This window comes from Leuciscus leuciscus (genome assembly GCF_965113295.1).
Source record: "Leuciscus leuciscus genome assembly, chromosome: 3".
Classification (NCBI taxonomy): domain Eukaryota; kingdom Metazoa; phylum Chordata; class Actinopteri; order Cypriniformes; family Leuciscidae; genus Leuciscus; species Leuciscus leuciscus.
The window spans coordinates 38,359,018-38,386,552 of NC_138727.1; the positions used below are offsets into that span (position 1 = coordinate 38,359,018).

Here is a 27,535-nt window from a genome sequence, read left to right on the forward strand (position 1 = left end):
AGAACTGACCACTACAACAGTGTCTCCAGACACAATAACCAGTTTCCCCTCGACTTCTCCAAGCCCAATGCAAGTGTTTATTTTCTATTTGCAAAAATTGCAACCTTTTATGGAGTCCTAAATTCATCACAAAAAAGGAAACTGTATTAATGAAAAGCGGTGCTCTTTACAGATCTGGTTCAGCAGTGGTCACGAGCAAGCTGCTGTTCAAGTCCTCATCTCCAGTCCCCAGTGAAGCTCTGGTCCTCAGTGCTGTCAACACTCTCCTGATATCCAGACAGTCACAGCTCAATGAATCAGTGAAGGTGGTGAATGTCACTTATCAGAGTAAGTTTCATCATCTTGAATTCAAAAGTATTTCAGCTACACATTTTCAACCAGTGATTTAATGTCAAGCTTTGACTGAATAAAAATGTGTGATTGTTTGCCAACAGAAATCTCAGAAACCTCCTATGCCATCGTCATTACGTTTCATCTGAGTAATATCAGCATGTCTGAAGTCCCTGAGCTCAGAAACAACACTTACACGCAAGTGCAGGATGTTGTCAATAATGCGGTAAAGATTTATCCTTAAAAAATAAAGAAGTCTGAATCTGATATAAAGCTTCTTCAGAGTTGAATGAATTATTTGATTTTCTTTTGCAGCTGAACACTCTTCTGAATGAACCTAACAGTCCAACATTGAAGCCCAATTCATCCAACTTCATGTAAGATGCAAACTGTATTGCAATCTTCACTTTGTCTCTGCATATTTTAGCTTATTAAAGCAATCCGAAATGAAAAATACTTTTTCTTTGTAATTTTCATAAATTGTTTTGCAATATGAATTGAAGTCCTTAAACAATATTTTCTGATTTTCCCACAGGAGCTCTTCAAACAAGATTGATGGCAGGATGGAATACACCTTCCAGGATGGAGATGCCATACAACCAGTCAGCTTCCTAAATGAGCTTCGTTCACAATTGGGTACGTCAATAATGATGATATCTGGCTATACAAAATTCTAAAAGGCAAAAAAATAAATAAAAATGTTTCTGTAAATCACAAAAGACTAATTGTTTGTTTTCACAATTAATTGTAGAAGTGATCACTACAACAGTGTTTCCAGAATCAACAGCCGGTTCCTCTATGGCTCCTTCAAACCTAATGTTAGTGTTGACTTACCATTTTGAGAGCTCATTATCATTCATGGAGTACTTTCATTGTAAAGATGTGAAATATATTAAACAAAAGAGGTTATCTTTACAGATCTGGTTCAGCAGTGGTCACGAGCAAGCTGCTGTTCAAGTCCTCATCTCCAGTCCCCAGTGAAGCTCTGGTCCTCAGTGCTGTCAACACTCTCCTGAAATCCAGACAGTCACAGCTCAATGAATCAGTGAAGGTGGTGAATGTCACTTATCAGAGTAAGTTTCATCATTTAAGGTCGAAATGCTTTTGAAATGGTATTTAGTCAAATATTCATGAATGGAAATCTTTTAACCATAAAAATGTCTAATTTCTCTCCAAACAGAAATCTCAGAAACTTCCTATGCTGTCGTCTTTACATTTAACCTGATTAACATCAGCATGCCAGCAGAATCTGATATCAGAGGCAACACCGACCAGAGATTGCAGGATATTATCAATAATGCGGTAAATATATAAAAATGAACACTGTAAATATATTTAGTTCCAATGCCAATCTTCGCCAGAGTTTGATGAATGATTTGATTTTTCTCCTGCAGCTCAACACTCTTCTGAATGAACCTGGGCAACAAGTTTTTGCGCCCAAGTCCTCAAATTTCACGTGAGATGCAATCTTACTTCTATCTTGGAATCTAATTATTGATTCATTATGTTCAGTTTTCGATTTCAGGACATTAAAAAAGCAAAAAAAAAAAAATATTTACATTTGCTTGAAAATTTCAATAAATCTGTATTGCACAAATGAATTGAAACTCGTTAAACATCTGTTTGATTTTTCCTGCAGAAGCTTTTCAAACCAGATTGATGGCAGGATGGAATACACCTTCCAGGATGGAGATGCCATACAACCAGTCAGCTTCCTAAATGAGCTCCGTTCACAGATGGGTATGTCAATACTCACGATATCTATATGAATAATAAAAAAAATACAAAATTGGTTTTGCTCTGAATCTGAGTTTTATTGTGTTTCTGCCTTTCAATGTAGAACTGACCACTACAACAGTGTCTCCAGACACAATAACCAGTTTCCCCTTGACTTCTCCAAGCCCAATGCAAGTGTTTATTTTCTATTTGCAAAAATTGCAACCTTTTATGGAGTCCTAAATTCATCACAAAAAAGGAAACTGTATTAATGAAAAGCGGTGCTCTTTACAGATCTGGTTCAGCAGTGGTCACGAGCAAGCTGCTGTTCAAGTCCTCATCTCCAGTCCCCAGTGAAGCTCTGGTCCTCAGTGCTGTCAACACTCTCCTGAAATCCAGACAGTCACAGCTCAATGAATCAGTGAAGGTGGTGAATGTCACATATCAGAGTAAGTTTCATCATCTTGAATTGAAAAGTATTTCAGCTACACATTTTCAACCAGTGATTTAATGTCAAGCTTTGACTGAATAAAAATGTGTGATTGTTTGCCAACAGAAATCTCAGAAACCTCCTATGCCATCGTCATTACGTTTCATCTGAGTAATATCAGCATGTCTGAAGTCCCTGAGCTCAGAAACAACACTTACACGCAAGTGCAGGATGTTGTCAATAATGCGGTAAAGATTTATCCCTAAAAAATAAAGAAGTCTGAATCTGATATAAAGCTTCTTCAGAGTTGAATGAATTATTTGAATTTCTTTTGCAGCTGAACACTCTTCTGAATGAACCTAACAGTCCAACATTGAAGCCCAATTCATCCAACTTCATGTAAGATGCAAACTGTCTTGCAATCTTCACTTTGTCTCTGCATATTTTAGCTTATTAAAGCAATCCGAAATGAAAAATACTTTTTCTTTGTAATTTTCAAAAATTGTTTTGCAATATGAATTGAAGTCCTTAAACAATATTTTCTGATTTTCCCACAGGAGCTCTTCAAACAAGATTGATGGCAGGATGGAATACACCTTCCAGGATGGAGATGTCATTCAACCAGTCAGCTTCCTAAATGAGCTTCGTTCACAATTGGGTACGTCAATAAAAATGATCTATGGCTATACAAAATTCTAAAAGGCAAAAAATAAAATAAAAATGTTTCTGTAAATCACAAAAGACTAATTGTTTGTTTTTACAATTAATTGTAGAAGTGATCACTACAACAGTGTTTCCAGAATCAACAGCCGGTTCCTCTATGGCTCCTTCAAACCTAATGTTAGTGTTGACTTACCATTTTGAGAGCTCATTATCATTCATGGAGTAATTTCATTGTAAAGATGTGAAATATATTAAACAAAAGAGGTTATCTTTACAGATCTGGTTCAGCAGTGGTCACGAGCAAGCTGCTGTTCAACACCTCATCTCCAGTCCCCAGTGAAGCTCTGGTCCTCAGTGCTGTCAACACTCTCCTGAAATCCAGACAGTCACAGCTCAATGAATCAGTGAAGGTGGTGAATGTCACTTATCAGAGTAAGTTTCATCATTTAAGGTCGAAATGCTTTTGAAATGGTATTTAGTCAAATATTCATGAATGGAAATCTTTTAACCATAAAAATGTCTCATTTCTCTCCAAACAGAAATCTCAGAAACTTCCTATGCTGTCGTCTTTACATTTAACCTGATTAACATCAGCATGCCAGCAGAATCTGATATCAGAGGCAACACCGACCAGAGATTGCAGGATATTATCAATAATGCGGTAAATATATAAAAATGAACATTGTAAATATATTTAGTTCCAATGCCAATCTTCGCCAGAGTTTGATGAATGATTTGATTTTTCTCCTGCAGCTCAACACTCTTCTGAATGAACCTGGGCAACAAGTTTTTGCGCCCAAGTCCTCCAATTTCACGTGAGATGCAATCTTACTTCTATCTTGGAATCTAATTATTGATTCATTATGTTCAGTTTTCGATTTCAGGACATTAAAAAAGCAAAAAAAAAAAAATATTTACATTTGCTTGAAAATTTCAATAAATCTGTATTGCACAAATGAATTGAAACTCGTTAAACATCTGTTTGATTTTTCCTGCAGGAGCTCTTCAAACCAGATTGATGGCAGGATGGAATACACCTTCCAGGATGGAGATGCCATACAACCAGTCAGCTTCCTAAATGAGCTCCGTTCACAGATGGGTATGTCAATACTCACGATATCTATATGAATAATAAAAAAAATACAAAATTTGTTTGGCTCTGAATCTGAGTTTTATTGTGTTTCTGCCTTTCAATGTAGAACTGACCACTACAACAGTGTCTCCAGACACAATAACCAGTTTCCCCTTGACTTCTCCAAGCCCAATGCAAGTGTTTATTTTCTATTTGCAAAAATTGCAACCTTTTATGGAGTCCTAAATTCATCACAAAAAAGGAAACTGTATTAATGAAAAGCGGTGCTCTTTACAGATCTGGTTCAGCAGTGGTCACGAGCAAGCTGCTGTTCAAGTCCTCATCTCCAGTCCCCAGTGAAGCTCTGGTCCTCAGTGCTGTCAACACTCTCCTGAAATCCAGACAGTCACAGCTCAATGAATCAGTGAAGGTGGTGAATGTCACATATCAGAGTAAGTTTCATCATCTTGAATTGAAAAGTATTTCAGCTACACATTTTCAACCAGTGATTTAATGTCAAGCTTTGACTGAATAAAAATGTGTGATTGTTTGCCAACAGAAATCTCAGAAACCTCCTATGCCATCGTCATTACGTTTCATCTGAGTAATATCAGCATGTCTGAAGTCCCTGAGCTCAGAAACAACACTTACACGCAAGTGCAGGATGTTGTCAATAATGCGGTAAAGATTTATCCCTAAAAAATAAAGAAGTCTGAATCTGATATAAAGCTTCTTCAGAGTTGAATGAATTATTTGAATTTCTTTTGCAGCTGAACACTCTTCTGAATGAACCTAACAGTCCAACATTGAAGCCCAATTCATCCAACTTCATGTAAGATGCAAACTGTCTTGCAATCTTCACTTTGTCTCTGCATATTTTAGCTTATTAAAGCAATCCGAAATGAAAAATACTTTTTCTTTGTAATTTTCAAAAATTGTTTTGCAATATGAATTGAAGTCCTTAAACAATATTTTCTGATTTTCCCACAGGAGCTCTTCAAACAAGATTGATGGCAGGATGGAATACACCTTCCAGGATGGAGATGTCATTCAACCAGTCAGCTTCCTAAATGAGCTTCGTTCACAATTGGGTACGTCAATAAAAATGATCTATGGCTATACAAAATTCTAAAAGGCAAAAAATAAAATAAAAATGTTTCTGTAAATCACAAAAGACTAATTGTTTGTTTTTACAATTAATTGTAGAAGTGATCACTACAACAGTGTTTCCAGAATCAACAGCCGGTTCCTCTATGGCTCCTTCAAACCTAATGTTAGTGTTGACTTACCATTTTGAGAGCTCATTATCATTCATGGAGTAATTTCATTGTAAAGATGTGAAAAATATTAAACAAAAGAGGTTATCTTTACAGATCTGGTTCAGCAGTGGTCACGAGCAAGCTGCTGTTCAACTCCTCATCTCCAGTCCCCAGTGAAGCTCTGGTCCTCAGTGCTGTCAACACTCTCCTGAAATCCAGACAGTCACAGCTCAATGAATCAGTGAAGGTGGTGAATGTCACTTATCAGAGTAAGTTTCATCATTTAAGGTCGAAATGCTTTTGAAATGGTATTTAGTCAAATATTCATGAATGGAAATCTTTTAACCATAAAAATGTCTCATTTCTCTCCAAACAGAAATCTCAGAAACTTCCTATGCTGTCGTCTTTACATTTAACCTGATTAACATCAGCATGCCAGCAGAATCTGATATCAGACGCAACACCGACCAGAGATTGCAGGATATTATCAATAATGCGGTAAATATATAAAAATGAACACTGTAAATATATTTAGTTCCAATGCCAATCTTCGCCAGAGTTTGATGAATGATTTGATTTTTCTCCTGCAGCTGAACACTCTTCTGAATGAACCTGGGCAACAAGTTTTTGCACCCAAGTCCTCCAATTTCACGTGAGATGCAATCTTACTTCTATCTTGGAATCTAATTATTGATTCATTATGTTCAGTTTTTGATTTCAGGACATTAAAAAAGCAAAAAATAAAAATATTTACATTTGCTTGAAAATTTCAATAAATCTGTATTGCACAAATGAATTGAAACTCGTTAAACATCTGTTTGATTTTTCCTGCAGAAGCTCTTCAAACCAGATTGATGGCAGGATGGAATACACCTTCCAGGATGGAGATGCCATACAACCAGTCAGCTTCCTAAATGAGCTCCGTTCACAGATGGGTATGTCAATACTCACGATATCTATATGAATAATAAAAAAAATACAAAATTTGATTTGCTCTGAATCTGAGTTTTATTGTGTTTCTGCCTTTCAATGTAGAACTGACCACTACAACAGTGTCTCCAGACACAATAACCAGTTTCCCCTCGACTTCTCCAAGCCCAATGCAAGTGTTTATTTTCTATTTGCAAAAATTGCAACCTTTTATGGAGTCCTAAATTCATCACAAAAAAGGAAACTGTATTAATGAAAAGCGGTGCTCTTTACAGATCTGGTTCAGCAGTGGTCACGAGCAAGCTGCTGTTCAAGTCCTCATCTCCAGTCCCCAGTGAAGCTCTGGTCCTCAGTGCTGTCAACACTCTCCTGATATCCAGACAGTCACAGCTCAATGAATCAGTGAAGGTGGTGAATGTCACATATCAGAGTAAGTTTCATCATCTTGAATTGAAAAGTATTTCAGCTACACATTTTCAACCAGTGATTTAATGTCAAGCTTTGACTGAATAAAAATGTGTGATTGTTTGCCAACAGAAATCTCAGAAACCTCCTATGCCATCGTCATTACGTTTCATCTGCGTAATATCAGCATGTCTGAAGTCCCTGAGCTCAGAAACAACACTTACACGCAAGTGCAGGATGTTGTCAATAATGCGGTAAAGATTTATCCCTAAAAAATAAAGAAGTCTGAATCTGATATAAAGCTTCTTCAGAGTTGAATGAATTATTTGAATTTATTTTGCAGCTGAACACTCTTCTGAATGAACCTAACAGTCCAACATTGAAGCCCAATTCATCCAACTTCATGTAAGATGCAAACTGTCTTGCAATCTTCACTTTGTCTCTGCATATTTTAGCTTATTAAAGCAATCCGAAATGAAAAATACTTTTTCTTTGTAATTTTCAAAAATTGTTTTGCAATATGAATTGAAGTCCTTAAACAATATTTTCTGATTTTCCCACAGGAGCTCTTCAAACAAGATTGATGGCAGGATGGAATACACCTTCCAGGATGGAGATGCCATACAACCAGTCAGCTTCCTAAATGAGCTTCGTTCACAATTGGGTACGTCAATAAAAATGATCTATGGCTATACAAAATTCTAAAAGGCAAAAAATAAAATAAAAATGTTTCTGTAAATCACAAAAGACTAATTGTTTGTTTTTACAATTAATTGTAGAAGTGATCACTACAACAGTGTTTCCAGAATCAACAGCCGGTTCCTCTATGGCTCCTTCAAACCTAATGTTAGTGTTGACTTACCATTTTGAGAGCTCATTATCATTCATGGAGTAATTTCATTGTAAAGATGTGAAATATATTAAACAAAAGAGGTTATCTTTACAGATCTGGTTCAGCAGTGGTCACGAGCAAGCTGCTGTTCAAGTCCTCATCTCCAGTCCCCAGTGAAGCTCTGGTCCTCAGTGCTGTCAACACTCTCCTGAAATCCAGACAGTCACAGCTCAATGAATCAGTGAAGGTGGTGAATGTCACTTATCAGAGTAAGTTTCATCATTTAAGGTCGAATTGCTTTTGAAATGGTATTTAGTCAAATATTCATGAATGGAAATCTTTTAACCATAAAAATGTCTCATTTCTCTCCAAACAGAAATCTCAGAAACTTCCTATGCTGTCGTCTTTACATTTAACCTGATTAACATCAGCATGCCAGCAGATTCTGATATCAGACGCAACACCGACCAGAGATTGCAGGATATTATCAATAATGCGGTAAATATATAAAAATGAACACTGTAAATATATTTAGTTCCAATGCCAATCTTCGCCAGAGTTTGATGAATGATTTGATTTTTCTCCTGCAGCTGAACACTCTTCTGAATGAACCTGGGCAACAAGTTTTTGCACCCAAGTCCTCCAATTTCACGTGAGATGCAATCTTACTTCTATCTTGGAATCTAATTATTGATTCATTATGTTCAGTTTTCGATTTCAGGACATTAAAAAAGCAAAAAATAAAAATATTTACATTTGCTTGAAAATTTCAATAAATCTGTATTGCACAAATGAATTGAAACTCGTTAAACATCTGTTTGATTTTTCCTGCAGAAGCTCTTCAAACCAGATTGATGGCAGGATGGAATACACCTTCCAGGATGGAGATGCCATACAACCAGTCAGCTTCCTAAATGAGCTCCGTTCACAGATGGGTATGTCAATACTCACGATATCTATATGAATAATAAAAAAAATACAAAATTTGTTTTGCTCTGAATCTGAGTTTTATTGTGTTTCTGCCTTTCAATGTAGAACTGACCACTACAACAGTGTCTCCAGACACAATAACCAGTTTCCCCTCGACTTCTCCAAGCCCAATGCAAGTGTTTATTTTCTATTTGCAAAAATTGCAACCTTTTATGGAGTCCTAAATTCATTACAAAAAAGGAAACTGTATTAATGAAAAGCGGTGCTCTTTACAGATCTGGTTCAGCAGTGGTCACGAGCAAGCTGCTGTTCAAGTCCTCATCTCCAGTCCCCAGTGAAGCTCTGGTCCTCAGTGCTGTCAACACTCTCCTGAAATCCAGACAGTCACAGCTCAATGAATCAGTGAAGGTGGTGAATGTCACATATCAGAGTAAGTTTCATCATCTTGAATTGAAAAGTATTTCAGCTACACATTTTCAACCAGTGATTTAATGTCAAGCTTTGACTGAATAAAAATGTGTGATTGTTTGCCAACAGAAATCTCAGAAACCTCCTATGCCATCGTCATTACGTTTCATCTGAGTAATATCAGCATGTCTGAAGTCCCTGAGCTCAGAAACAACACTTACACGCAAGTGCAGGATGTTGTCAATAATGCGGTAAAGATTTATCCCTAAAAAATAAAGAAGTCTGAATCTGATATAAAGCTTCTTCAGAGTTGAATGAATTATTTGAATTTCTTTTGCAGCTGAACACTCTTCTGAATGAACCTAACAGTCCAACATTGAAGCCCAATTCATCCAACTTCATGTAAGATGCAAACTGTATTGCAATCTTCACTTTGTCTCTGCATATTTTAGCTTATTAAAGCAATCCGAAATGAAAAATACTTTTTCTTTGTAATTTTCAAAAATTGTTTTGCAATATGAATTGAAGTCCTTAAACAATATTTTCTGATTTTCCCACAGGAGCTCTTCAAACAAGATTGATGGCAGGATGGAATACACCTTCCAGGATGGAGATGTCATTCAACCAGTCAGCTTCCTAAATGAGCTTCGTTCACAATTGGGTACGTCAATAAAAATGATCTATGGCTATACAAAATTCTAAAAGGCAAAAAATAAAATAAAAATGTTTCTGTAAATCACAAAAGACTAATTGTTTGTTTTTACAATTAATTGTAGAAGTGATCACTACAACAGTGTTTCCAGAATCAACAGCCGGTTCCTCTATGGCTCCTTCAAACCTAATGTTAGTGTTGACTTACCATTTTGAGAGCTCATTATCATTCATGGAGTAATTTCATTGTAAAGATGTGAAATATATTAAACAAAAGAGGTTATCTTTACAGATCTGGTTCAGCAGTGGTCACGAGCAAGCTGCTGTTCAACACCTCATCTCCAGTCCCCAGTGAAGCTCTGGTCCTCAGTGCTGTCAACACTCTCCTGAAATCCAGACAGTCACAGCTCAATGAATCAGTGAAGGTGGTGAATGTCACTTATCAGAGTAAGTTTCATCATTTAAGGTCGAAATGCTTTTGAAATGGTATTTAGTCAAATATTCATGAATGGAAATCTTTTAACCATAAAAATGTCTCATTTCTCTCCAAACAGAAATCTCAGAAACTTCCTATGCTGTCGTCTTTACATTTAACCTGATTAACATCAGCATGCCAGCAGATTCTGATATCAGACGCAACACCGACCAGAGATTGCAGGATATTATCAATAATGCGGTAAATATATAAAAATGAACACTGTAAATATATTTAGTTCCAATGCCAATCTTCGCCAGAGTTTGATGAATGATTTGATTTTTCTCCTGCAGCTGAACACTCTTCTGAATGAACCTGGGCAACAAGTTTTTGCACCCAAGTCCTCCAATTTCACGTGAGATGCAATCTTACTTCTATCTTGGAATCTAATTATTGATTCATTATGTTCAGTTTTCGATTTCAGGACATTAAAAAAGCAAAAAATAAAAATATTTACATTTGCTTGAAAATTTCAATAAATCTGTATTGCACAAATGAATTGAAACTCGTTAAACATCTGTTTGATTTTTCCTGCAGAAGCTCTTCAAACCAGATTGATGGCAGGATGGAATACACCTTCCAGGATGGAGATGCCATACAACCAGTCAGCTTCCTAAATGAGCTCCGTTCACAGATGGGTATGTCAATACTCACGATATCTATATGAATAATAAAAAAAATAAAAAATTTGTTTTGCTCTGAATCTGAGTTTTATTGTGTTTCTGCCTTTCATTGTAGAACTGACCACTACAACAGTGTCTCCAGACACAATAACCAGTTTCCCCTCGACTTCTCCAAGCCCAATGCAAGTGTTTATTTTCTATTTGCAAAAATTGCAACCTTTTATGGAGTCCTAAATTCATCACAAAAAAGGAAACTGTATTAATGAAAAGCGGTGCTCTTTACAGATCTGATTCAGCAGTGGTCACGAGCAAGCTGCTGTTCAAGTCCTCATCTCCAGTCCCCAGTGAAGCTCTGGTCCTCAGTGCTGTCAACACTCTCCTGATATCCAGACAGTCACAGCTCAATGAATCAGTGAAGGTGGTGAATGTCACTTATCAGAGTAAGTTTCATCATCTTGAATTGAAAAGTATTTCAGCTACACATTTTCAACCAGTGATTTAATGCCAAGCTTTGACTGAATAAAAATGTGTGATTGTTTGCCAACAGAAATCTCAGAAACCTCCTATGCCATCGTCATTACGTTTCATCTGAGTAATATCAGCATGTCTGAAGTCCCTGAGCTCAGAAACAACACTTACACGCAAGTGCAGGATGTTGTCAATAATGCGGTAAAGATTTATCTTTAAAAAATAAAGAAGTCTGAATCTGATATAAAGCTTCTTCAGAGTTGAATGAATTATTTGATTTTCTTTTGCAGCTGAACACTCTTCTGAATGAACCTAACAGTCCAACATTGAAGCCCAATTCATCCAACTTCATGTAAGATGCAAACTGTATTGCAATCTTCACTTTGTCTCTGCATATTTTAGCTTATTAAAGCAATCCGAAATGAAAAATACTTTTTCTTTGTAATTTTCATAAATTGTTTTGCAATATGAATTGAAGTCCTTAAACAATATTTTCTGATTTTCCCACAGGAGCTCTTCAAACAAGATTGATGGCAGGATGGAATACACCTTCCAGGATGGAGATGTCATTCAACCAGTCAGCCTCCTAAATGAGCTTCGTTCACAATTGGGTACGTCAATAATGATGATCTCTGGCTATACAAAATTCTAAAAGGCAAAAAAATAAATAAAAATGTTTCTGTAAATCACAAAAGACTAATTGTTTGTTTTTACAATTAATTGTAGAAGTGATCACTACAACAGTGTTTCCAGAATCAACAGCCGGTTCCTCTATGGCTCCTTCAAACCTAATGTTAGTGTTGACTTACCATTTTGAGAGCTCATTATCATTCATGGAGTAAATTCATTGTAAAGATGTGAAATATATTAAACAAAAGAGGTTATCTTTACAGATCTGGTTCAGCAGTGGTCACGAGCAAGCTGCTGTTCAACACCTCATCTCCAGTCCCCAGTGAAGCTCTGGTCCTCAGTGCTGTCAACACTCTCCTGAAATCCAGACAGTCACAGCTCAATGAATCAGTGAAGGTGGTGAATGTCACTTATCAGAGTAAGTTTCATCATTTAAGGTCGAAATGCTTTTGAAATGGTATTTAGTCAAATATTCATGAATGGAAATCTTTTAACCATAAAAATGTCTCATTTCTCTCCAAACAGAAATCTCAGAAACTTCCTATGCTGTCGTCTTTACATTTAACCTGATTAACATCAGCATGCCAGCAGAATCTGATATCAGAGGCAACACCGACCAGAGATTGCAGGATATTATCAATAATGCGGTAAATATATAAAAATGAACACTGTAAATATATTTAGTTCCAATGCCAATCTTCGCCAGAGTTTGATGAATGATTTGATTTTTCTCCTGCAGCTCAACACTCTTCTGAATGAACCTGGGCAACAAGTTTTTGCACCCAAGTCCTCCAATTTCACGTGAGATGCAATCTTACTTCTATCTTGGAATCTAATTATTGATTCATTATGTTCAGTTTTCGATTTCAGGACATTAAAAAAGCAAAAAATTAAAATATTTACATTTGCTTGAAAATTTCAATAAATCTGTATTGCACAAATGAATTGAAACTCGTTAAACATCTGTTTGATTTTTCCTGCAGAAGCTCTTCAAACCAGATTGATGGCAGGATGGAATACACCTTCCAGGATGGAGATGCCATACAACCAGTCAGCTTCCTAAATGAGCTCCGTTCACAGATGGGTATGTCAATACTCACGATATCTATATGAATAATAAAAAAAATACAAAATTTGTTTTGCTCTGAATCTGAGTTTTATTGTGTTTCTGCCTTTCATTGTAGAACTGACCACTACAACAGTGTCTCCAGACACAATAACCAGTTTCCCCTCGACTTCTCCAAGCCCAATGCAAGTGTTTATTTTCTATTTGCAAAAATTGCAACCTTTTATGGAGTCCTAAATTCATCACAAAAAAGGAAACTGTATTAATGAAAAGCGGTGCTCTTTACAGATCTGATTCAGCAGTGGTCACGAGCAAGCTGCTGTTCAAGTCCTCATCTCCAGTCCCCAGTGAAGCTCTGGTCCTCAGTGCTGTCAACACTCTCCTGAAATCCAGACAGTCACAGCTCAATGAATCAGTGAAGGTGGTGAATGTCACTTATCAGAGTAAGTTTCATCATCTTGAATTGAAAAGTATTTCAGCTACACATTTTCAACCAGTGATTTAATGTCAAGCTTTGACTGAATAAAAATGTGTGATTGTTTGCCAACAGAAATCTCAGAAACCTCCTATGCCATCGTCATTACGTTTAATCTGAGTAATATCAGCATGTCTGAAGTCCCTGAGCTCAGAAACAACACTTACACACAAGTGCAGGATGTTGTCAATAATGCGGTAAAGATTTATCCTTAAAAAATAAAGAAGTCTGAATCTGATATAAAGCTTCTTCAGAGTTGAATGAATTATTTGATTTTCTTTTGCAGCTGAACACTCTTCTGAATGAACCTAACAGTCCAACATTGAAGCCCAATTCATCCAACTTCATGTAAGATGCAAACTGTCTTGCAATCTTCACTTTGTCTCTGCATATTTTAGCTTATTAAAGCAATCCAAAATGAAAAATACTTTTTCTTTGTAATTTTCATAAATTGTTTTGCAATATGAATTGAAGTCCTTAAACAATATTTTCTGATTTTCCCACAGGAGCTCTTCAAACAAGATTGATGGCAGGATGGAATACACCTTCCAGGATGGAGATGCCATACAACCAGTCAGCTTCCTAAATGAGCTTCGTTCACAATTGGGTACGTCAATAAAAATGATCTATGGCTATACAAAATTCTAAAAGGCAAAAAATAAAATAAAAATGTTTCTGTAAATCACAAAAGACTAATTGTTTGTTTTTACAATTAATTGTAGAAGTGATCACTACAACAGTGTTTCCAGAATCAACAGCCGGTTCCTCTATGGCTCCTTCAAACCTAATGTTAGTGTTGACTTACCATTTTGAGAGCTCATTATCATTCATGGAGTAATTTCATTGTAAAGATGTGAAATATATTAAACAAAAGAGGTTATCTTTACAGATCTGGTTCAGCAGTGGTCACGAGCAAGCTGCTGTTCAACACCTCATCTCCAGTCCCCAGTGAAGCTCTGGTCCTCAGTGCTGTCAACACTCTCCTGAAATCCAGACAGTCACAGCTCAATGAATCAGTGAAGGTGGTGAATGTCACTTATCAGAGTAAGTTTCATCATTTAAGGTCGAAATGCTTTTGAAATGGTATTTAGTCAAATATTCATGAATGGAAATCTTTTAACCATAAAAATGTCTCATTTCTCTCCAAACAGAAATCTCAGAAACTTCCTATGCTGTCGTCTTTACATTTAACCTGATTAACATCAGCATGCCAGCAGATTCTGATATCAGACGCAACACCGACCAGAGATTGCAGGATATTATCAATAATGCGGTAAATATATAAAAATGAACACTGTAAATATATTTAGTTCCAATGCCAATCTTCGCCAGAGTTTGATGAATGATTTGATTTTTCTCCTGCAGCTGAACACTCTTCTGAATGAACCTGGGCAACAAGTTTTTGCGCCCAAGTCCTCCAATTTCACGTGAGATGCAATCTTACTTCTATCTTGGAATCTAATTGTTGATTCATTATGTTCAGTTTTCGATTTCAGGACATTAAAAAAGCAAAAAATAAAAATATTTACATTTGCTTGAAAATTTCAATAAATCTGTATTGCACAAATGAATTGAAACTCGTTAAACATCTGTTTGATTTTTCCTGCAGAAGCTCTTCAAACCAGATTGATGGCAGGATGGAATACACCTTCCAGGATGGAGATGCCATACAACCAGTCAGCTTCCTAAATGAGCTCCGTTCACAGATGGGTATGTCAACACTGACAATTAATTGCTCCACTGAATCCAAATAGTGTAACCGCAAGCATCCTCAACTAATCATTACTTTATTTTACAGTCTTAACGACAGCCACCACTCTGACAACAAGCACAACAATTCCACCTAATTTGTAAGAGCAATTATTCCAGTTTAATTTTCTAAAAGCCAGTTGTTGTCTGAATGGTTTTACATTCCTGTTTTTTATCATCTTTTGTAGTATGGGGAAGGTTTATATAAATATTCTCCTCGTGTTTAAAACACTGGGCCCGATACCGAGTGAGGCTAATGTTCTACAACTGGTCAACTCTTTGATCGACCCACGATTAAGAACTAAAGATGGCTCAACACAAACTTCAGATGTGAGCTTTAATAATGTCACCTTTATAAGTGAGTATTTCTCTCCACTTTAGGCTCACTTTTGTTCTAAATTTTACATTTGATTGCAAATAGTGTAAATAGTGTAGACCTGTAACAATAGCTTTCTTTCAGGGAAAATAATAAATGTTTCAGTCAATTATACCCTTCTGAGAATGAATGTGTAATGCAGTTTTACCACTCACATATAACCACACAACTAATTTTATTTTTATTTGTGTACATATATTTTAAGGAATTAATGATACCTCCTATGCTCTCAAATTTGGATTTGTAATCAGCAATGTATCCATGTCGGAGAAAGTTCAACTCAAGAATGAGACATACATTTCAATCCAAACCTCTATAAATAAGTTGGTGAGTTGGAGACACTTTGATACAGTGTTTTTTCACAAAAACTTGCCCTGAAAATGAATATGCCTTATTCTAACCTTAATATATTAATAAATGCATTCATTTCTATATTTATTACTCCACTCTTCAGCTGACTAAGATCCTAAATGACCCCTCAGCTCCTCAGTTTAATATCAAAGAAGTGGATTTCAAGTAAGTTCTGAGTGGTTATTTGTTGTTGTTGTTGTTGTTGTTGTTGTTGTTGTTTTACTTTATTTTGATCAGAAATGTCTCAATCTGTATTTGTCAGTGAGTAGTTTTTAGTATGCGAGTAGATGACTTTTGATCTTCATTGCATGTTTAAATCTCCCCACAGGGATACTAACACCGAGATTCAGGCCAATGTTGAATATGTTTTCTCAGAAAGTAACATGAACACAAACAGCACCTTTGTCAAGGAACTTCTCAAAATGACTGGAGGTATTACCACATCCACACCTGCTATGCCATGTTTTAAATACATTTCTCCACAAACACCAAATACTGTAATTTAAAGCAGGATTGTCCTTCACTAATTATTACTTTATTTTACAGACTTAACGACCGCCAGCACTCTAACGACAAGCACAACCTCTCCACCGAACTTGTAAGAGCAATAATTGCAGTACAATTTTGCAATGCCAGTCATTACATTTCTCTTTATCTTTTGCAAACTTCCATCTTGCCACTCCTGTAACGCTTACTGTTAAACACATTGTATTGAACTGATTTTACCTTTTTGTTGCCGTGAAAACAGCTATAGATGGTGACATGGAATATATCATCTAAATCAATAAATGTACCATCTTTTGCAGGCTTGGGAAGGTGATTATACACATTAAGCTTGTGTTTAAAACACGGGGCACTTTACCAAGTCAGAGTATGGTTCTACAAGTGGCTAACTCTCTGTTAACTGGACTGAAACTAAAAAGTAATCGAGCCTTCACAGCAAAAGCTCTGGATGACCTTGTGAGCTCTGTTAATGTCACCTATAATGGTGAGTTTACGTTCCTTTGTTGTTGTTGTTGTTGTTGTTGTTGTGAATATATAATTTGTATGCAAAGGGTGTGCATTATGTAGTAAGCTTTTACAGCTTTATTTGAATGAAAATGTTTAAACCAGCACTGCCCTCTAATAATTAATGTGAAATTTTATCATCCACATTTAACCACACAGCTAATTATTGTTTTGCTTTTTTCCAAAAGAAATCAACAAAACCGCCTTCTCTCTGAACTTTGGATTTGAAATCAGCAATGTATCCATGTCGGAGAAAGTTGATTTCAGGAATGAAACCTACACAGTGATCAAGACCTATATAAACACATTTGTAAGTTAGAGACACTTAAAAAAAAAACTTGCCCTGAAATTAAAATTGCTTTATTTCAATGGCATTAACCACACCATAGTAATAAACAAATTAATCTATGTTTATTTCTGCTCTCTTCAGGTGTCCAAGATCCTAAATAAAACAACAACTACTCCGTTTAATTTCAATAATATCAAATTCAAGTAAGTTCTGGCTCAGTAATTTTTCCCTTTATTTCGAGCAGGAATTCTTAAGAGATCTGCTTATATCAGTGGGTAGCTTTTGGTACATGGGTGAGGGAAGATGCACTGTAAATTCAATTGATTTATTTTGTTTCATTTCTCATTGTACATTTTTATCTCTCCACAGCGATAATTCCAGCGTGATTGTGGCCAATGTTGAGTATGTTTTTTCGGATGATGATATCAACGGTTTTGGCTTGGTCTCCATTCTTCTCGCCACACCTGCTCCAACCACAGTTTACCCTACAGTTATAAACACTACAACCTCAAACAACGGCACAAACGTAGCATGGATTGTGGCGATCATTGTGCCTGTGGCTATTGTCCTCGGGCTTATACCTTGCTGGATTCTCCTTTGCGTAAGTTTTATGATGATTGAATGTCAAATATGTGCATAGGTAGTGAAGAGATTCATGACAGCATGGATGTGTTATCCATAGATCTGCCTTTTAAATGAGGTTTATAATTGTATAGCTGAATAAAAAAAATTTAAAGTGTAAAGTGTTCTCTCTCAGGATGTTAACTCTCATTTTGTCTGTTTATGTCTTTAGTGTTTACTCTGTGGATGCTGTGCAGCAGTCAGAAAACGTTGGCACAGAAGACAGTCGTACAACGTACAGTACACCACTCGAAACAGCCTCTTCTAGAGATATTCAAGATCAAAACATTGATGCTTAAAAGATACATTATTTTTCCTGTATTGCTGGGCATACAGGACCTTTTCAACTGTGTTTTTAAAACTGTTATTTATGAAATTGTATTTATTTGAAAGTTCTGTCATATAAAGTGATGATGATCTTGTTTTCCAAATAGACAATTTATTTAGTCGTACATTTAATGTTAAGGGACAAATGTAGAATGTGTTGATCACGTTTTTATTTACACTTCATGTACTTTATCTTCATCTAATATAATATATTGCTCCCTACTGAAAAGTTTCCACAAATTCAACGTGAATGTTTTAAACTGTCTTGTTAAAAAATAAAATAAAAGCAATTGTTCATTTTAAGAATGTTGTTGTATCCAGGGATATTCAATGCAGAGCTTTACAGGCAATATTTAAAGACAGAAAGGTTATGATGATTATAAAGCATTTTCATCACTTACACTCATCACACTCCATTTCCTAAATATGGTGTCAGCCATTTTGTAGTGCCGTCTGACTTCTTTGTTTTAACAGACACATCTGGTAACAAGAGTATAAAACAAGAACTACCTGTAGCTAATATTTTTTGGAATGTTCTGGGAACATTAGGTTTTGGTTCCCAGAATGTTCCCAGAACATTAATAGTAAATCAATATGAGCACACAATTTGTATGTTTGTTGATACATTGTTTAATTGTTAACATAAGTCATGAATCACATGAATTTCAAAATAGTATTATTAGAATTTAGGAACAGTAGGCCTAATTATAATTTAAAAGGGGTGAGCAGGGCACAACCTAACGCGGAGCTAGTTGTAACACACTTGTTTGAAATACTACACATACTAGCATGATGAAACTTATTGTATTTACTAGTTACCATATAGAGAAAAATAATGATCCAAATTTCCGAAATCTTTGTAAAATATCACTGAACATTTTTTTAACTATAGCAAAAGTATTTTTTTTTTAACTTATGTTAATTTTTCATCTCTGTTTTTTGTGTTTATTTAAAATTAGACAAATCTGATATTATTTTAATCTTATATCTGTTATTTAACAGTTGAGATAGTTCTTTAAAGGGGTGGTATAATGCCCTTTTCACAAGATGTAAAATAAGTCTTTGATGTCCCCAGTATGTGAAGTTTTAGCTCAAAATACCCCAGATATTTTTATATTGCATGTTAAAATTGAACTTGGTTGGAACTTTGTAGATGTTGTTTATGCTCAAATAGCAACATTACACACTAACTAAAGTTAGAATAGAAAAGTGAAATCATATTCAACCACCCCTTTAATGCTGATCTAACTAGCCGAAGACTCTAGCCGGGTTTAAATCCCAGTTGTGCATGTTTTAACCCTGCATTACAATGTGCCCCTATTAGAACTATGCTATTCTATTCTATACCTTTATGAAAAACCATGAAAAAATAAAAATGTTTTGAACTATGCGGCATAGCTGTGTTTTCCGGTGTGTTTGTTGTCAAACTGAAACATTTGTTTATTTTTAATTATTAAAAAAACTACATAAAAAAAGTTAATAATTGTATTTTGTTGAGAAAATATTTTAGTTTGCTTTGTATATTTTTCTGATTAGATAATAGATCAGATAACATTTTAAGCTGTCATATGGTCATGTTACAATTGTACCCCACCAATGGGGCATGTTGTCACATTTCACTTCCATTCTTTCGGGGTAGGCTATATCAAGAAAAAAAGTACACACTGTATTAATGAAACAAAACCACATAATTGTACTTGACATGTGTGAGATTAATGTGGGAACAAATAAATACTTAGTCTGAACCCTAAGTAGGTAAAATTCAAATTCAAAATTAGGTTTACACAAACTTAATAGGCTAAGTCAAAAAGCGTTAGGTTGTGCCCCGCTATCCCCTTCTAAAAACATTCTAGGAAGGTTAGAATATAACGTTCTTGTTTGGTTCCCAAAATAATAACAAAACAATGATAAAATTGTAACGATATAACGATAATCTCGCATTCTCTTTTTCAGTTTATGAGTTTACTTTACGTGTTGATTAAAAGTGCTTTATTTTCTTTCATTTTTTTTTTTTTTTGTGTTGTTGTTGTTGTTGTTGAGTGAAATGGCAGTCTGGAAGACACGAGACCGTGCTGGGTTAAGCTGTTTTCGTCTTTCAAAAAAAAAAAGAAAGAGAGAGAGAGAGAGAACTTCAAAACAGACTACAAGATTGCTTTTGACAGGTAAATTACTTAACGTCAATGTGGGGGTTTTAAGCAGAGTGTTTGATTCGTTGACTCTGGTAGACGGCTAATATGGCCTAGGAGACCGGAGATGATTGTAACATTTTTGACATTTCTGTCTGTATCTTGGAGTTCTTTTAAGCCAGTGTGTTCAAAATGAGGACACTAATGGCTGTTGAAAACTCAGTTTTGCCATTACAGAAATAAATTGAATTTTATTAAAAAAGTTATTTTAATCAACATAGCTGTTTTTACAGTTTTATATTGCACTCAGCGAGAATGTTTGGATGCATTGACTAAACAGATGTTTTGCAAACGATTTATTAAGGATATTGTATATTTAGCTCATTTGTTTGAATCTTTCCATATGCTGCTTTAATTAGCAGATGTCCTCAGCGTGCATTCTTAGGGGGAAGATTACTTTATCCTATCACTATTAAAGGCAACTTTTACTTTCACACAGAAAAGAACATCTCAGAATGTTTTGTAATGCTGTGACCAAATCAGACTAGAAAACACAATAGGCTACTTTTTTGTTTCTCTGATGGAACAGAGATGACTTAAGTTTATGTGCAAACAAGTTTATGTGTTTTTATTTTTATTTTGTATTTACAATGGACCCTTTTCACAAACTATTGACATGTTTCCAGTTATTAACAAACAACAGTGAGTTGAAACAGTTAGTAATACAATAAAAAAAGAAGAAAATTACAAGAACTAAACTAAGATTCTATTACTCACTAAAAGCCCAATTTATTCTTCTGCGTCGAACTCACGCCGTAGCTACGTCATAGGCTTTGTGTAGCACGCGTACCCTTGGGCGTCCTCTGACGTGCACCCCTCCAAAAATGTAACAATGCGTCAATTCTACGCGGACGCAAGCGCTGTGATTGGTCTGTTTGAACCGCTCCCTCGGTTTCACATGCTCCCTCTGCATGTGTAATCGCGCGTCAACGCGGACAACGATGCAGGAGTATGAAAACCAATGCGTAGTAGCCTACAGCGTAGAGGCGTAAGTCCGACGCAGTGGCAGAAGAAATCAGCCTTTAGCCCTAGTCATTAAATCATATTTGAATGCAAGGGGGCCGTCTGGTGGTTCGGGGGCCCTACACGGGGGCCTACTTTGCTTATAGGGAGGACCGGCTCTGTCACTATATATATTGTGTTATATCACCTTGGCATGAAATATTGAACTCCTGTGTGGGTGTTTCTAATAGCATTGGCTGAGACTACCATAATCAATCTCTCAATATTTTTTTTTCCTCTTCTGGAAAGTTTTATAAAAGCTGTCTTGGATGTTCCTTTTGCTAGTGGTGGAAATGGGAATGCAAAAAATACATTTGTTGTAGTTTCCATTCGCTACTATTGAAGTTTACCCAACGACTTCCGCTTCAGAGAACTCTGTAAACGTGAATGCCAATTATCCCAGGGATGTGGCTCCTTCTTTAAAAAAAAAAAAAAAATCAGGACTAGGGATTAAATGTAGGCTATTATTTTAAGAATCAAACATTGAAAAAATAACTATATCTTAATGTGTAAATTTAATGTCCAATTTCTAAGGGACAGATCACCAAAAATAAGTATTGGTATGGCATGGGGTTAGAATTGATGCATTATTCCAAATAAATAGATTGAGATTCACAAACAAATGTAAAGAGATTCACAAAAATGTATCAAATTCACAAATAAATAGATTAAGATCCACAAATAAATGTAAATAGTTTTACAAAAATTCCTAAACTCACAAATAAATAAAATGAGATTTGCAAATGATTTTTTTTTTTTTTTTTTTTTTTTACAAATGTGTAAAAAAAAAACTCTGCTTGGTATTTATTTGTGAACCGCTTTCTGTGCATTTGTAAATCCCCTTATGCATCTGTGGATTGTAAACATAAGACTGTAAAAAAAAAAAAAAGATGGACGAGAAAGTCCTAAGCCGCGCGCGGTATTCACTAAAGTAGAAGGGTTTCAGTGCCGATGGTGGCGTATCCGATGGTGTGGCCATCACACCGCTTTCCAAAAAAAAAAGAATAATTTGCAGGTCAGCGCACATGCGCAGAGTATAGAGCGTTCTTCCCGCGGTCTTTTCAAATTAGAGACAGAACTGGTGGACGATGAAGAGCAAACTGTTAAACATTAAACAGCCATTGACACTCAAGGACAAAACAGCTAAATCTGTGACCAGCGAATCAGCGAAACCAGACTGGCTTCCATCATCTTTTCAAATATGTTCATCTTCAGAAGAGTACATCACAGGCATAGTTTCTTCAGATGAAGACCTGAAACTCCTTCTGGAAAACCACAACCGGTGTAGAAATCATTTGTCTTTCAATCTGCAGTATACTGAACATGAATATATCAGCAGAAGAAGATTTCACATTCAAAGCAGCAAGAAAGTTGATTGCCCAGCAAAACTATATGTCAGATATATTAAGGTAAATTTGACTGTCATGGCTCATTTAATGCACTCATTTAATATGTATAACTTTATTACCATTATAAAGGTAATGGTGAAAAGAGTGCACCCTTTAGTTCTGTCTCATGTAAGGGTGTTGCAACATCATGGGACTACTTGGATATTTTTCCGACAGATACTCATTATGGAATGTTGTTCTCGACAGATATGACAACTTTGCTGTTGGAGACAAAAGTTTTAGAAGTGAAAAACAAGCAGCTATAAAGAGGCTTATGGAGTCAATAAAAGATAACTCCACTGCCACTTCTGAAGTAATTCATGTCAAAACACCTTTGGCAGAAGCACACAAAAAGCACAACATTTCAGAAAACTGTCATTTCTCAAATAAGATCCATCAGCGGGTGCGTGACAAAATACATGGATATGTTTCACTTGGAATGACCCCTGTCCCTTTCCTGAAGAAGGTTCTGAAAACCTTTGTCCAAAAAGAGCTTTCAGGCATGGGAAGTGTTCTACCATACCCACAGGACCCATCATATTACTACCCATCAAGCCATGTTATTCAAAACCATGTGCATCAGGCTGTACTTGCTGGAAAATACTCTGGCTTTGAGCAAACGCAACTGGAAAATAAAACTGATGAATGGAAATGGACAGATTCAGGTGCCCAGTTTTTCTTTAGGCAGTGCACAGAGAATTACAGACATCAGACATAAATGCATGTTGAAGGGAATGCACAAAGAAATGGATTTCCAAAGACTCTGATTTTGAGGATAAACACACACTGGAGATGACCACATCACAAGAAACATTCTTGATTATTCATCAAAATATACAACAGCAGCATTTACTTGAGCGTTATGGAGATATGGTCCTACGTGATGCCACATACAGAACCACCAAATATGCATTGCCCCTGTTTCTGGTTGTTGTTCGGACTAATGTTGGCTACAAACCGGTTGCTGAGTTTATATGTGAAAACGAGACAACCACAGCGATAGCTGAAGCTCTTACCATCCTGAAAGAGTGGAACCTGCATTGGGAGCCAAAGTACTTCATGCTTGATTATTCACAACAGGAAAATCAAGCTCTGGACCATATACATTTCCAAATGCACAGAAGTATTTATGCTCATTCCATCGTGAGCAAGCTTGGATACTTCAGTCCAGATGAAGTGAATTTTTTTTTATTTTTTTTATTTTTTTATTATTATACTTTTCATTAGAAGTAAACCAATACATTCTTAAATTTACATTTCAGTTGTTCAAAAACATCTTTCAACGTATTTTCAGTAATGTATTAAATTGTTTTCTTAGTTTCATTTATTTACATTTAATATTGTAAATTAGTCATCTGAAACATATAGGTACTATTTTTACAGTCGTTAATATCCCATATACTCTCTTTCTGGCAGCCAAGAACAAGTTGTCCCTCTCTGAGCAAAGTGAACTACACTTCAACACAAACGTAACAGCTAATAAAGGCACACACACACACACACACACACACACACACACACACACACACACACACACACACACACACACACACACACACACACATATATATATACACACACACACACACAGTATATGTCAAATATGAAACAGTATTGCCACTTGTTGGGAAATAAGTTGACTAAAAGGCTACATCTTTTTTTCTAAACAAATACATCTACTAATGCAAACTTTTAAATGCTTTTAAAGGCGATATAGCCTAACCTACATGGAGACGACGTATCAGCCGTCTTTTAAGGCGATATTTTCTCATATAGCGTACGCCGTCGCCACGTCGCCGTCAGGTTTCCTACCGTGAACTCGCTGTGACGTCGCCGCCGGTCTGTCGTCAGCAGTCCCTATCAATCCTATTCAAAAATCTACACGGACGGCGAAGGAAGGATAGACTACTCCTTCTCCTTCTCCTTCACCAGGGTATCCTTGGAAATGTAATTTTCCACTAGTCATAATCAATAAGTTGCTGACTAATGAATAACTGGATTCAACCTCGTGATATATACGCGAGTTTGTGTAATATAGGTGAAATAGGGGATAGCGGGGCACAAAGTTACGCTTTTTGACTTTCTCAGTTTGTGTAAATGTACTTAGGGTTCAGAGTATTTATTTTTCCCACATTAATTTCCCACATGTCTAGTACAATTATGTAGTTTTGTTTTATTAATACAGCATATACTTTTTTCTTGATATAGCGTTATAGCCTACCCCGAAATAATTAAATGTGACAAAATGCCCCATAGGTGGAGTACATTGTAACATGTGATGGGCACATTGTAACATGACCATATGACAGATTAAAATACTATCTGATATAATCAAACAAATATACAAGACAAACTAAAATATTTTATCAATAAAATACAATTATTAACTTTTTCATATAAAAGAATGGCATTTTTTTAATAATTAAAAATAAAACAAATTTTTGAGTTTGACCACGAACACAGCAGTTCAAAACATATTAATTATTAGTAATTTCTGAACATTGACTCTCAGTCTTAATTCACCTTTTTATCATGTTTTCTCAATAGAATTCATAAAAGTATATAATAGAATAGCATATTGTGGGCTTCTCCCTTGACTTTATCGGACTTTATGCCTCTATGTGCCCCATATAAAACAATATTCTGCATTAATGGTTCCCACTAGAATTATGTACATTGTACCTGATTATAACTCAGAACACAAATATGAAAACACAAAAAAATAAATTAAGTTCTGATGAAGATCACTAATAATCTTCATTACATTTTATATATTTTTTTTAAAACCAGCTACATTACGTTGTTCCCCGCTCTCCCCTACTGTCACAACGGCCAACAGCTTTTCCTTCTTCAGTCAAGTTTTAAATATGCAGCAGGTCCGTGGATCTAATGATCTATTCGGGTTTCATCCGGTCCCTTTCCACAGGTGTATAAAATCAAGCACCTAGATTATGAATGCAGACTGAATTGTGCTTGATTAATACACCTGTGGAAAGGGACCGGATGAAATCCTTGAATAGAGCATTAAATGGGCCATTCCACCGAATGGGTGACATTTGCTTGTTGTAACTCTTCAAAATTAAACTTATTTTTTAAAATCTTTTTTTCAACACTGAATCTAATACTACACATATATAACTATTCAAAATATGTATTGGTCAATCTCAGGCAACTTATAGCCTAGTGATTTTTTTTGTCAAATATAAATTATTTGAACATATAACCAACAATTTCTTTAAAATAAACACTTTCTTGTGGGGAAAACAAAGGAATTAAATTGAAATACTTTTAAACATGCTTTTTAAATGGCACATGAGTTTCGGTAACAGGAATGAGAAAATATGCGTCCATCTTCTGCTTGTAAAAAATTAAATAAAGGCGTATTTTAATAAAAAAAAATCCTACAAAGGAATACAAAAGCCCCGACACAGAGTTTTGACGCAGTTTTAATCTCCCTTTTGGTTATTTCAATACTTAATTGCCGACAGAACACCACGTTACATGCTCGTAGTTTATTTTTCGTGATACAGGGCGCGCCGCATTTGCGCGTGATATAGAGTGCTCGCCGCGAGCAAACGGCGGACACGACAGGAAGTTCTTTTTCCTGAGTTTTACTGACATATAGCCTGACAACATCTGGTCTGACAGAGGACTGTGCGGCGGTGCTGACTGCGTTATTTATTATTATTTTTAATTGCTGTGAGATTGTTTGCTGTTGCGCGTAAATCCTGGAGATATTCTAGGATATGCTTAAATCACTCACGTGGTGCCTGGTGCGTCTCTGTGTGAGAGACCGATTTCAACAATCACCAGTCAGAGACAGCAGCAAAGCCATAGCACAATGAAATAAGGCAACTTATGATTTCGGGGGGTTACATATAGGTTTACAAACATTCGGGGCAGAAGCCCCGGAAAAATCGTCTGACGCCACCTCTGTGTGTGTGTGCATAAGATTTCTGTGTTGAAGTGATGTAGCCTACTATGTGCTAGTAGTAGCAGCCCGATCTCACGGGAAAACGTACAAATTCTACAAAGTGGCTTATTCGTACGAATTCATACGACCTGACTCGTACGAATTAGTACGATTTTTGCAAAATCGTACATATTTGACGAATTGGCCAATTCGTATGAATTCATACGAATGACCTACCCCTGACCCCGCCCCTAAACCTACCCATCACGTGGGTTTAGACAAATCGTACAAATTCGTACGAGTGAGGTCGTACGAATTAGTACGAATTAGCCAACTTTTTATCATTCGTACGAATTCGTACGAATTGGTCGTGAGATAGCGTTGGTAGTAGCCTACTTCACAGCGAAGGAGGTGGAAAGAGAAAGAAGGAGAGAGAGAAGAAGAGAGAGGGAGGGAGAAAGAGGGAAGTTAAGACAAAAAAGAGAGGGTTGCGGGTGTGTTTCGCTCCTTCCATTGCAATCAGTGATGCGCGGGTTGATCCGAAATGAGCGGGTGCCTGCGGTCACCCGCGGTTACCCGCGGTTACGAGTCATCCAAAAATATTTTTAATGATATTCGGGTCGCGGTCGGTCGGGTCGTTTGAAATAAAGATGCCAATTAAACCTTTGTAATTTATATAGTAGTATAGAGAGCATAAGCGGAGTGGAGCGGTGAGAATCTTCGCTCATCGCTCACGGAACTGTCCACCCCTCCGCTCCCCGCTCCCCCGCTCAAAGCTACATCAGGCCGCTCCGCTCATTATCGCTCGATCAGCGCTCAACGCAGTTTGATCCGCGCTCCACTCAAATCGCCCCCCGCTCGCTCCAAAAAGGGGAAAAAAAATCTACATGTAGCCTATATCACTGTAGCTTAGACCACAGCCTTACCTCCTAAAGAACTAATGAGCAACAACAACATTTTTC

At 36.3% G+C, this 27,535-nt stretch overlaps 1 protein-coding gene and 3 long non-coding RNA genes across 5 annotated transcripts; all 4 read left to right on the top strand.

The window, feature by feature from the left end:
* Positions 1–1,430: 1,430 nt before the first annotated feature.
* Positions 1,431–2,064, top strand: LOC309495087. Its single transcript, XR_014204551.1, has 3 exons — positions 1,431–1,632; positions 1,725–1,786; positions 1,970–2,064. It is a non-coding gene; the product is annotated as an uncharacterized lncRNA (long non-coding RNA).
* A 1,620-nt stretch (positions 2,065–3,684) lies between these two features.
* LOC309495086 lies at positions 3,685–6,399 on the top strand. Of its 2 annotated transcripts, none has more exons than XR_014204549.1 (3): positions 3,685–3,800; positions 3,893–3,954; positions 6,305–6,399. It is a non-coding gene; the product is annotated as an uncharacterized lncRNA (long non-coding RNA). The 2 variants fall into 2 exon arrangements; XR_014204550.1 differs by lacking the exon at positions 6,305–6,399 and adding an exon at positions 4,138–4,232.
* A 5,954-nt stretch (positions 6,400–12,353) lies between these two features.
* Positions 12,354–13,135, top strand: LOC309495084. Its single transcript, XR_014204547.1, has 3 exons — positions 12,354–12,469; positions 12,562–12,623; positions 12,806–13,135. It is a non-coding gene; the product is annotated as an uncharacterized lncRNA (long non-coding RNA).
* A 1,366-nt stretch (positions 13,136–14,501) lies between these two features.
* On the top strand, positions 14,502–18,390 carry LOC309495081 (uncharacterized protein). The gene is made up of 14 exons (XM_082164630.1): positions 14,502–14,636; positions 14,729–14,790; positions 14,973–15,073; positions 15,162–15,213; positions 15,301–15,470; positions 15,694–15,815; positions 15,943–16,004; positions 16,168–16,271; positions 16,386–16,437; positions 16,646–16,827; positions 17,036–17,157; positions 17,278–17,339; positions 17,506–17,737; positions 17,930–18,390. Exons 1-14 carry the CDS (start codon positions 14,571–14,573, stop codon positions 18,023–18,025), a joined length of 1,485 nt encoding a protein of 494 aa, XP_082020756.1. The 5' UTR covers positions 14,502–14,570; the 3' UTR covers positions 18,026–18,390.
* The last annotated feature ends 9,145 nt before the right edge of the window (positions 18,391–27,535 follow it).

What these genes read in the sequence shown, in the direction of transcription:
- LOC309495081 (XM_082164630.1), top strand. Translation starts at nt 14,571, where the DNA reads ATGCCAGCAGATTCTGATATCAGACGCAACACCGACCAGAGATTGCAG. An exon ending in ACAACCTCTCCACCGAACTT is followed by an intron (nt 16,438 to 16,645) that starts GTAAGAGCAATA and finishes CATCTTTTGCAG; the next exon opens with GCTTGGGAAGGTGATTATAC. An exon ending in CTTGCTGGATTCTCCTTTGC is followed by an intron (nt 17,738 to 17,929) that starts GTAAGTTTTATG and finishes TTATGTCTTTAG; the next exon opens with TGTTTACTCTGTGGATGCTG.